Consider the following 12,511-nt stretch of genomic DNA (forward strand, 5'->3'; position numbering starts at 1 on the left):
ACGCGGGATTATGTTGCCAAATGTCAAAAATTGGTAATTACGTTGTTATTTTTGGTTTTTGCTTATGGAGTCTGGCAACACTGGCTGCTGCTGCCGACAAGATGTTTACTTTTTGCAGGCAAAGACCCCCTCGGAATGAGCAGGCAAGATGGCTGCGTGGCGCGACGGGAACTCAGAGCAGTTCGAGCACTCTCTAACCAATACCTACTCTAACCCATCCTATCGTCTGCCGTCTCCCCACCTTATCCATCCACATAATCATGTTTCCAATAATGTAAAATGAATCAGTGAGTTCGGAAACACTCCAACACGGGTTTTTTTCGATTTTCACTTTTTTACGGTTTAGTAACACTTATGGATAAGTAGAAGCATCTGCACGCAAAAGGATATTTCGAAATTGCAATCGGAAGTGCTCGAAACGGCGCGGCGACGGGAAAAGGGAAGAATCGAAGAATTTCATTGGAAATACCAATTTTTGGCCGATCAAGGGAAACGGGCGACTATCCGATGCGGTTTTATTTTTTCGGTTCAGTATACCTTGTGCCAACAAGTTATATAAATATGCAAGCGTTATTCAGGTCAAAAAATTTAAATTTTTCAGGGCAGACTATGAAAAATCAGTATCTGAAACTTGGTGCGTTAAAGTCTCTAGAGTACTTCTTGCGTCCTTTGGCACCAAAAAAGTTTTTCTTAAACTAACTTCTTCGCCCGCTGCGAAGTTTTAGGTGTTTCCTGAAAATTTTTTTTTCCGAGTTGGTGTATTTTCGAACTCACTGATTCAAATGTCATCTTAGGTACCTAATGCTATATTTATGCTCCCATATTTCACCCCTTGATGCCTGACTGGTAAAATTCACCACTTTTTGGATCGTTATGTACTTTTGTAGGTATAAGTTATCAAAAGCAGAAATGTGCAAAGATATTTTTTTAGCAAATTTTTCAAGAAATATGCTAAGTGCCTCGTTACCTTTAACAGGATGTTTCCCAGAAGTTGTACCATTGTGCCACAAAAAAAATTTATAAATTTGTGCGAATGCTGAGTTAAATTTTTAGCTTGATGGTTCATCTTCACATGGAAATATTTTTGGTAGAATTACAAATTCCACAATGAAAGTCTAGCAACACAGCTAACTTAGCAAAAGCCCTCATATTTCTTGAAGTCAGGAGAGGGTAATATTTCTCCCCCCTCCTCCTAACTAGTTCCCCCAATGCTCCTGAAAACATCTCTGCTGAGCGCAAAAATCCTCAAACTCATCCCTCATCATCTGGCATCCCCATGGCTCAGATATAAATGAAGCCTCTCCCCCCCTTATTTTCCATCAAAATTCAAAATGTAAGTAGGTACGTTAGGTACGTTTAGAATTTGATTTCAATGCCTCAGAACGCTGCGGGGCCCCCACACAAGCTTGTGATTTCTCCAGATATGCTAAAGATTTTCCCTCCTTAGGTAATCCTTAAATTATATAAGAAAAATGTCTTGCCAAAGAATTTTGAGAATTGCCCTGGTTAGTACTTGGTTTGAACTCTTTTAGAAATTTAATCCCGATCAAAAAGGTCAATTCCCTGAGCTGAGCAGTTTAATTTTTCTCCGAGAGTGAAATTTGTGCTTGGCGCCATTATGTGATGTGCAAAGAGTAGAGGAGAGGAGAGAGCATTGACGTATAATACAATCTAGACCGCGCATTACGAAATTCAAGCGAGACGATAGGCAACCCAGCAACACACAGCAAGTGTACCGGCGAGACAATGGTGGAATTCGTGGAAATGCCAGTCTTGCCAGTCCCGTTGCCTGATACGGGTACACTTAGCTCGTATATCCGGCGGTATCAACTAGGCTGAAGGCGCGTCTTTACCCCCCTAGCTGTCTTACCTTCCCCACCTAAAGTCGGGCCCAATGCGCGGTCTAGATTGTATTATCCGTCAATGGGAGAGAGCAACAGAGTATAATCATGAAGTCCGAGCGAGCTTCATGCACGCTCCACCAGCTACTCCCGCTCTGTGATCGCCTGCTCATTCGTAGGGGGTCTTTGCCTGCAAAAACGCTCAATCCTGCCAAGGTAGATTTACACAGGTATGGACAGAACTAAACAACTGGCCTCTGATTGGCTCTCCAGCGGCCCCTTAACGTCAGCCATTTTGGATGTTTTGATTATTTTGATTTATTATGTTCGGTTTATCGTTTGTCAAAATTTTGTGGGATTTTTTGCACAATTTTGGTTATACGATATTAATTTTAGCGTTTAAACGCACAAACGTTTGAATGTTAATTTGATTGTAATTTAATTAAAAAACGGGCCCCTTAACCTACGTCACGAGGTCATGTGACACGTACTGAGGCTCATGGGAAATTTTCAACTTTTCCATACCTGTGTACAGAGATGGAAAGTGAAATTTCACGTTTTGAAATTTCATGAAATTTCACGTGAAATTTCATGAAATTTCACAAGGCCCGAATAAATTTCAAAAAAATTGAAATTTGTTGATTTTTCAAAGAAATATTGTTACTAAGCCTCGGAAACGGTTCAGATGATCCTCCTGCTGATGCAGCAGAATATGGCCCACTAATGAGATGCTACACCCAAAGGAGGGGGCACAAGGGGGGTTTTAGAGAAAGTTAGCCCTATCCTAACCTCCAAACCAAATGTAAACAGACATGTACCCAGCAAATCGCGTGGCCGTGGACAAGATTATAAGAACATCACACCCTTTTAGAAACGTTTTACTTTAGTACTTATCCATTTTTGAAACTGAGATTTCCGACTCTAAAATATATATGTTGGCAGTTTGGCACTGCTGAGAATAATCTTTATAGTATAATTGTTAAATATGTAGGACATTAAGTTGGTTCAGAAATATACCACTAAAAGTGCCGTTTTTTAGCATTACAATTTTTAGCATCAATTTCTCCAACGTTTCTCAAATAAAAGTCCCCCCCCCCCCCTCATAAAAAAACTAGTATTTTCATGCCGATGCGTGGAGGAAATTGTTCTTGTGGTGGAGCGGAGGCACTCAAGTGTCAATGATGCATTACTTACGAAAATTAAGGACCCATGACTTACATAAGTGACATCTGACATGACACCGAAATCTTCGTGATAAAAAACTGAGCTGCTGGAAGAGTGGGTGGTGAGGTTAGGTTAGGTCAGGGGGGGCTGAAAAATCTCAATATCGAGAATCACCGTTTCTAGGCGTTTCTTGGCCTCTTGAATGTATCCTCAAAAGTTTCAATAAATTTCATGAAATTTCGTGAAATTTCATGAAATTTCATGAAATTTCACGCGTGAAATTTCACTCGAATAAATTTCATGAAATTTTCCATCTCTGCCTGTGTAATATGGAACAGTGTTACCGTTCTGCGTACGCAACCCGACGGCAAATTACGCAACATTACGCAGAAAAATTTCCCAATTACGCACGCCATTACGCAGGAAAAATTGTCAAAATACGCATAAATTACGCAAAAATTTTCAAATTACGCAGCAATTACGCATTTTAAGCCAAATTGTTAACAATCTTTCGCTTATTTTGAAATTCTGAAATATTTTTGTTTCCTATGTACGGTGGGAATTTAGTAGCAAAGTTTGCAGCATTGCTTTTTAGGTAAAAAACTATCTTTACTACGACCAAAGACATAAAGACGGAGCGCTCGTATCTAAAAGCACGGGGAAAAAGTGAAGCTAGGTTCGGCGCTGCGCGCTTGTGTGAGTGTGTAAATGAGCGCGGGAATCCATGGCGGCAAACGGAAATTTGATTTGAACTTGTCCTCTTGATTTTTCCTTATTTCTTCTTCGAAACGTGTTTTAAATGCTTAAAACGATTATATTAAGAACGTTCGGTCTGCGTCCTAATATATTACACCTACTTTTGCTCGGTAACAGGCAGTAATCTCAGATAAAGTTAGTTTTTCTTCTGCTTATGGTGGTTCTGCAGGTTCAAACAGGCCGTTACAGTTCTAGATCTACGTTACTCCCAAATGAAATCAGTCGGTCGACGACGGACCGAAACTAACCTAAAGTTAATAAAATATGAGTGTGTACCTGAATTTGGGCAAAAATCAACCTAAAATACTTTGTTTCCGCAATTTTATTTATTAGTTCCCGCCCTACATTTGAATTCAAACTTGTCCCGATTTCGCCGCCAATCCTCTAGCCAATAGTAGAGGTGATTGAAAAGAAGCTCTAGAAGCTTCATTTTTTGCTTTTAGTGCTCCGTCTTTATGTCTTTGACTACGACCGTTTACCTTGATCGGCATGACGTACCTAACCTAAAAACCGCGATAAGAAACTGAAATTTTTAAAAAACTTCAATTACGCACGAATTACGCCGAATTACGCAGAATTCTTCCAATTACGCAGCATTACGCATTACGCAGCCACTACGCAGCGACCCTCCAATTACGCAAAAAAAGCCCTCAATTACGCAGAACGGTAACACTGATATGGAATGATTTCCGTAACCCTTGCGCGGGGGAGCGCTGCAGTCGCGGGCGGGTGACTGATTCGCGGGGGGGAGACATTCTGGCGGGGGAGCGTATGTGAATCGCGCGCGGGCACCACTGTTGTGCGCGAGGGTGACTGATCCGGGGGAGGGGGCCATTGTTTCGATTCATCGAAGAATCGATACACTACAGTGTTGCCAAGCCTATACACCAAATTTTCATGTCTATGGTTTTGAAATGGACATTACAAGTTCGAGTTTGTTCTGAAGATGGAAGAAGAAGAAGTTACTGTTGTTTGTTTACATAGTTCACGAGGAATATGGGGTTAGGTTTTATGCTTCAATTTATGCTGACTTTAATTTCGTGAATTACTGAATATCTTAATACGTAATTTGGTGAAATTAAACGCCTATTGATTTGGAGATGGCTGCTAATGAGGGAATAGGTAAGTACGTAGAACTAATTTTATTTTATCGCTGACAGTCTTCCGGAACTGTAATTTGGGCAGCCCAAAACATTGCCACAGCAGATAACGTAAACAATCTTACACATCGCTATATTGAAACATTATAATTTTATGGAAGATAATGTCTGAAAGTTCTTCCAATACCTATATAAAAATATTGGTGCAATGATGTATGGTTGTGGAAAAACAGATTAAGTCGTTTCATGTCCAAAGTCCAAGAAATGGCCTCCTTGGTGTTTCGTAGGTTTAGGGAAAAAAATGAGTCGACAAAATTCATATCAGTTTACAACGCCATTCAACAGAAAATCATGTTCTAACTGTTTGATTACGTTGATTACAGATTGTTTACGTTATCTGCTGTGGCAATGTTTTGGGCTGCCCAAATTACAGTTCCGGAAGACTGTCAGCGATAAAATAAAATTAGTTCTACGTACTTACCTATTCCCTCATTAGCAGCCATCTCCAAATCAATAGGCGTTTAATTTCACCAAATTACGTATTAAGATATTCAGTAATTCACGAAATTAAAGTCAGCATAAAGAAGCATAAAACCTAACCCCATATTCCTCGTGAACTATGTAAACAAACAACAGTAACTTCTTCTTCTTCCATCTTCAGAACAAACTCGAACTTGTAATGTCCATTTCAAAACCATAGACATGAAAATTTGGTGTATAGGCTTGGCAACACTGTAGTGTATCGATTCTTCGATGAATCGAAACAATGGCCCCCTCCCCCGGATCAGTCACCCGTGCGCACAACAGTGGTGCCCGCGCGCGATTCACATACGCCCCCCCGCCAGAATGTCTCCCCCCCGCGAATCAGTCACCCGCCCGCGACTGCAGCGCTCCCCCGCGCAAGGGTTACGGAAATCATTCCATAGTGTAAATCTACCTTGCAATCCTGCCGACAAGTTGGAACTTGCAAGACGAAAAGCGAAAGCAAGCAAAGCCGCAATGAATTGAATGGAGATGAAAATTTCATCAGAATTTCGTCAGTTTCGTCGGCAATAGTTTCAGTGTTTTTGTGGATTTAATTCGTACATTCGAGGTATTGTTCAATAAATTCCATTATCACTCGCTTTTGTTATCATGTTCGCAATTTAGATTTATTATCCAATGCAGTGGCTCATACCTGAACAAAGCTCTCAATTTCCAAACTCATCTACAAATCGGAATTTTGTCTCTCTGGAGTCTCAGGTGAGGAAGTTTAGCATGTAACTGTAATCGAAGTTTTCTGCTCAGCTGATGTTCATGGATCTTCAAACTTGGCTTGCAGTTATTCTCAGTCAATAAGCAGCAGCAGGTTTGTCTCTCTAAACTTCGTAGCAATAGCAATGCTGAATTACCTTTAACCCTTCTTGGACCACACATCCACGCATAAGCTTTGTTCCGTAACTAATGGGAGCAATTGCATGACCAAGTTTGTCTCTGTACTAATGGTACTTTGGAATCCATTCAATCAGATTTGGCTTATTCACCTCAGAATGATCCAATGCCCAATCGTTGCCTACAAGAATGGAGAGGCTGTAACTACGATTCTGTGACGTCATACGAGTAGATGAAATTCGGCCGCGGTTTAACACGCGTTCTTATGGGAGAACGCTTGCTGCGTGATGATTTCTCGCTGATATCTTTCTCAGGGTTGATCTGACGCAAAATTTCACAAGAACCTTTTCGAAAGAAGATGAGATTTCACTTCAGTAAACTAACTAACCCATTTGTGACATTGTCTTAAAATCGAGGAAATGAATGCGCAATACCGAAATTTGTTACTCCACTCAGATTCAAATGGGCCGCTAACGCAACTTCGGCGGATCTCGCGCAATTTCAGTCGATCGAGGGCCACTCTGATTGGTCCACGCAGCGACTGCCTCACTCATCGATGCACTGATGACCCGGAGATGCTTGCAAACGGAAAGTAAACAATGGCCAACTTGTCTGACGACACCTCTAAGAGATATGAATCTTGGTAATTAGCAGTGGAATGTAAATGCAAACCATCAACACCTCAAATGAGTGGCTTATGTGCTCCTATAGGTTCCCTACATTTAGCCGATTTGCCAGAGGCAAAAATTCTAGTGGAACTGGTATTAGTTCTTCTGTCGGGGAGTTGATAAAGCACAATCTGCAATTGCCGCTTGTCGAAACTGAGTCTTCAGTTTTGAAGAATTCACCAGTGAAAAATGTTTTCTCTTTTTTTTTGATCATCAAATTGTGAAGTAAGGTTGAATCAAAAATTCTGTATAAGGCACCTAGAGCCATTTGAACATTTCGGACATTTTTGAAGCTGAAGTGCAGAAACGTTTGTCGTTTTGGAGCACTCTGCGCCCCTGATGTGTGGAAATGACCAAGTAACATGTACTGTCTTTTTCTTTCCTCAGGTATCATGACAATGGAAGGAGCAGCCTCAGGGTTTACTCCTCGGGAGTACCAAACATTGATCATGGAAAAGGCCATGAAGGAAAACATCATTATTTACTTGCCTACAGGAGCAGGCAAAACTTATATTGCCTCTTTGTTAATAAAAAGAATGTGCGGGGCAATCAAGAAGTAAGTAACTGAGCTTTATTCCCTCTTCAAAAATTAAATCCTGCAACATGAAAAGAGGCGGCTGAGAGGCGAAGTCAGGTGAGCAACTTGATCCATTGTTTAAGAGTTGAAACGCAGTTGTATTGGCACATTTGGGGGACCGAAGCTTACTTAAGCCAAACAATCCTCAGACAATTAACAGAGCCTCTCACCTGACTCTGCCTCTCAGCTGCCACATTTTGTGTCACAGACTATAATCACAAAATAGCAAATCATCGGAGATGCACTCATTGGAAGGAGAAATTCCTTTGTCAGTTGGAACATAGTTTGCATGACAAACGGATCCAACGCACATGACCAAATTTTATTACCTATTAGTTCCCTAAGGTCAGTTTTATCTCATTCGCCTCACATGACGAGTTTACCTGTTAACGCGTGCCTAGAATATATTTCAGCTGACAAGTTAACTCGCTCCATCCATCGGCGTTGCGGCGCGTGAGATAACATGTATTGGAAAAGGGGAAAAAACACGACCAAAACAATCGCGTAGCCACGCTAACAGATGGCACGACTTGACTCGTCAACTGAGATATGTCCCAGGCGCGTGCTGACAAGTATACTCTTCTAATAAGGCGAATCAGTTAAAGGACCTATTTTGAAACTGGCATTTTTCGCCCTCCGAGGGAATTGTACAATATTTTAAGGGCTCCTAGAGAATTATCGCATAGATAAAAAAGGAGGTGTTTGCATTTTGGGCATCTTGGATTTTAATGATCAAATAGGTCTGTACGGACAGCTTTTATCATCAATCTTCTTGGAAATGGTATTGTTTACGTGTTTCAAATTATATTTTGAGTTGATGTAAGCAAAAAGAATGAACGTTATGGTCCGTTTCTCGTACTTTCAATTTCGGATTTTACTGGAATATCGATGCCATATTGAACGGACCTATGTCACAGCGTAAACAATCCTCAAGATGCCAACACCTTCTTTTCTGTACGAAAATATCGAAGGATCCTACAATTTACCTTTGTTTTGCCCTTAAACCCGTTAAGAAAGAAGGGTGGGAGTCTAAGTCATAATTTTTCAGTACTCATAACTTCTGAATGGTAAAAAGTATTGCAGTTTTCTTTCTTGCACTCTATTTAGCATAAGAATAATTATTAATTGAAGTGGTTAAACTTGAAAAAATGTTGATTTTACCAAGTTACGATACTTTTTTGTCTTTAATTCCCTTTTTCCCTGGCCTTTTTGGTCTCAAAACCTCAATCTCTCTCTATCATGAATGTGTGTTTCCAGGCCATTTTCTGAAGGAGGCAAAAGATCCTTCTTCCTTGTGAACACCGTCCAACTTGTAGAGCAACAGGCGCAAGCTGTAAGGCAAGCAATTCCTCTGCGAGTGGGAGAGTACAGTGGAGATAAAGGTGTTGATGGCTGGACGGTGGATCAGTGGAATCAGCAGTTTGATCAACATGAGGTAAATGCTTGATTATTATATTATGAGTAGCAGTAGCCACATCCGGGCAAGTCACCTATTCTCCAACAATTGGCAACACAGCATACGTATAAGTATTTAACTGTTCACAAGAAAAAGGACCCTAGTCCCCAAAAACTCAGAATTAATACCAAACAGATGCATGTCCTGCCAATATTTTCCATAAACACTAAAAAATGGTAAATCGAAGTGGAAATACTGTGGTTTGAATTTTTCAATTCGAAAACAGAGTTTTGAGGAAAGGTCATTAAAATAATCCATGTTCAATGCACAAAATTACCAGATTATATTGCACCTTTAAGCCTTCTAATGGCATTAAAATGAACTCAGCCACTTGCAGCTTATTCTACAAGACACTGGAAAGTTTTCAATAATCAAAATCTAATATTTTTAGCAAAAAAAATCTCTCTTTCTCTTAGACGAAGATCCCTTTTCCTACAAACAGTCCTAAATGCAGAAAAAAAAATGGCACACACCCTAACTAGAACACTTACAGACTGTAGACAGTAATGGCATTAATCACAGAATTGCAGTTTGTTTTTACCAATTTATTTCCTTTTGTAGTATTTAAAGAGATTATATCAGTGATATTGTTCGAATCCAATCTGATGTAACGGAGAATCCCTATGATGATTTCAGCACTGAGCATGTCTATGAAAATGATCTAATATCACAGGCAAAAGCACAATCCTTTTCTGCTTTCCTAGCCCTGTCTTGCTTGCAAAATCAGATTAGCCAGTATTTTCCTTTTAACTTGGTTCAAGAATACCTCAGAACGACACCTGAGGTGTAGGTAACAAAAGTCTCTCTACCGAGCTGTGCGTGCGATTGTCATCATTGCATACTAATACTCCAGCTCTAGTGCACTTCATCCTACGGCTAAAGCAAAAAATTAGAAAATGTGAGCCTCGTAATAGTCAAGATGTTCTATAGTCTCAGATAGCTGTTTTCAACGCACGAGGTAGGAGAGTCTAGTATTGACTTTTTGCATAACTCTTATGTTGTACCTTTTTTCCAGATTTTGGTAATGACAGCTCAAATTTTCCAAGACTTACTCAGCTCCAATACTATGAAATTAGAAAATGTGAACCTTTTAATATTTGACGAGTGTCACCGAGCTGTTCAGAATCACCCGATGCGTCAGGTATGTATTGACTTATTGCATAATTCTTATGCTGTACCTTTTTACTGATTTTGGTCATGACAGCTGAATGTTTCAAAATCATACTCTACTCCAGTATTATGAAATTAAAAAACGTGAACCTTTAAATATTTGATGAGTGTCACAGTGCTGTTAAGAATCGCCAGATGTGTAGGAAAATAAGTAGGTAAATCAGTAAATCTCGGTAAATCTGTTTTAATCTCTGTCATCTCTGATCGGTTGCTTTTTGGTCTTCAAATATTTTCAATTGTTCCTTTTTTTGCCCCTGAGTTAAATTCATAGTTAACAACCTATAATGGAATTATTTCCCATACTGTTGTTACAGTGAAATTTCAATAAGTTGGACGAGTTGGGGACTTGCGCTTGTGCCCCAGTGAAGCAAAGGTTTACGTATTTGGCATTATGCACTCTGATTCTGATCATTCTGATTTTATTCAATTTTTGTGCGCAGCCGCTCTGTTCTCATATTTGTTAGGAAGGGGTGAATATCTAACTTTAACTGATCAGCAACCTTGTACCCTGATGGACGTCTCTAATATCAATCTGTCTGTAATCTGAGGATTTTTGTGCACCAATATATGATCTTGTACGCACTTTTTTGTCCATCTAGATTATGGAGCAGTTTGAAGGGTTGCCGGTAGAGAAGCAGCCTCGAGTGTTGGGTCTCACTGCGACGCTTTTAAATGGCTCCTGTAAGCCAGAGAATGTAGATGAAGAAATTACTCATCTGGAAAGAACCTTGCAGTCAAAAATAGTGTCGTTTATTGATGATGACCAAGTACTTAGGTAAACTATTTTCTCTTAGTCCATGCAACAAAAATGTACTTAGCACCAACCTTTTTCCAAGGTTAGAACTTCAATGTTACAATATATTCTTCATGGAGCACGTCGCATCTATTGAAAATTTCAAGACCAAAAACGCGTGTCAGAAACTGATTTTTTAATTTAACTAGTGGAAAAGAAGCAAAATTATTCATAACAATGAAAAAAAGTGTAGATTCAGGTACCAGTTCTAGCAATCAACTTGATTCCTTTCCAGGTCCCTGCCATTTTTCATTAAAAACAATGTTAAATTTCAGGGGTTTAACAGTTTTCAATTCACTGGGTTTTTTGTGGTATAGTGGCATAATGGAGGTTGCATGTGTGAGGGATTTGCGATTTGACTGTTGATTCTTATGTAAAAGTCCGCAAGAAACCTGATGATGCCACTGGTTTTCAACACCCAAGCTCAATAAAAGCTCTCTAGTTGAGGCCAAAATGGAGGGGATATCCCACGCTATCCTGAGAGTCCACCTCTACATCAAGACAAACTCTCAATGCAAAGATAGGGAGCAAATGCATTGACAGTGTTGCCGTGATTTCAGTTTTAGAATCCCCAAATGAGGTGGCAGCCCTGTCAATGTATTTGTTCCCTATTTTTGCATGGAGAGTTTGGCTTGATGTAGCGGTGGACTCTCAGGATAGCGTGGAATATCCCCTCCATTTTGGCCTCAACTTGACAGCTTTTTTTGAGCTTGGGAGTTGATTTCAGAGAAAACCAGTGGTACCATCGTGTTTCTTGCAAACTTTTACTTCAGAATCAACAGTCTAATCGCAAATTCCTCACACATGCAACATCTTCATTTGGCCTCAATTAACTGGATTTGTCAAAATTTGGCAGAATTTATATGTATAAAATGCTGCACCATAGTACTGTTGGGTAGAATTAGGATCATCCAATTTGCCACTTATCGCAGCCTCACTCTTTTGAAATAAGCACCATTATCAAAGATTATTTAATGACTTGTTAGCAGGATGTAATAAAAAGTGTTTAAACAGTAAATAGGTGTCAAGGTAGAGAATTTTGTTCTACTGCTGTAGAAAAGTCTTGCATTCATTTTTTCTTCGGTGCCGTTATGAGGAAAGCATGCCAATTGGACCAAACAGAAAACAAACAAAAAAGGCAACTACGAGTGTCAACTAATTTAACACCTCCTATATCTGAGCTTATTCTTAAGTTTGCCTTGAAACAAATGTTGAGCACATACAAAAAAAGAAGAAAAATGGACGGTGTTAATCAAAAAGGAAACAAGCCACATCAGCCATTGCCAAATTTAACCGGGCAATTTAATTTTATACCAAGTAACGTTTGTGGGGATTCCTTTGGAAATTTTAAGGAATTTGCTTGGTATGATGCAGAAAATTCACTGAAATTTGCACAAAAATCCGCCCAATCGTTTTCATGTAAACATTACATGAAATTAGATTGCTCAATTAAATTTGGCAATGGCTGGTGTGGCTTGGTTCCTTCCTGTTAAAAGCGGTCCAAATGTATGTCAAATTTTTAGATTTATAGTTGCGAAGAAGCTAACTTTTAAATTTTACGGTGGTTCCCAACAAAGCCAATCATCAGAGCCTCTATTGGTATCGTATTCAATAT

At 39.7% G+C, this 12,511-nt stretch overlaps 1 protein-coding gene across 4 annotated transcripts in view; it reads left to right on the top strand.

Annotated features, from left to right (window-relative positions):
• Window positions 1-5,798: 5,798 nt before the first annotated feature.
• The window catches only part of Dcr-2 (Endoribonuclease Dcr-2), a 47,783-nt gene continuing 41,070 nt past the window's right edge, over window positions 5,799-12,511 (top strand). For 2 of the 4 annotated variants that reach the window (XM_019044285.2, XM_072302713.1), the window contains exons 1-5: window positions 5,806-6,103; window positions 7,288-7,456; window positions 8,735-8,912; window positions 9,949-10,074; window positions 10,703-10,878. In XM_019044285.2, coding sequence (XP_018899830.2) covers window positions 7,293-7,456; window positions 8,735-8,912; window positions 9,949-10,074; window positions 10,703-10,878 — 644 coding nt within the window. In that variant the 5' untranslated portion in view covers window positions 5,806-6,103; window positions 7,288-7,292. Of the gene's footprint in view, window positions 6,210-7,287; window positions 7,457-8,734; window positions 8,913-9,948; window positions 10,075-10,702; window positions 10,879-12,511 lie in introns of all 4 variants that reach the window. The other 2 variants (XM_019044283.2, XM_019044284.2) reach the window with 2 other exon arrangements.

This window comes from Bemisia tabaci, chromosome 7 (assembly GCF_918797505.1).
Source record: "Bemisia tabaci chromosome 7, PGI_BMITA_v3".
In the NCBI taxonomy this organism is placed as follows: domain Eukaryota; kingdom Metazoa; phylum Arthropoda; class Insecta; order Hemiptera; family Aleyrodidae; genus Bemisia; species Bemisia tabaci.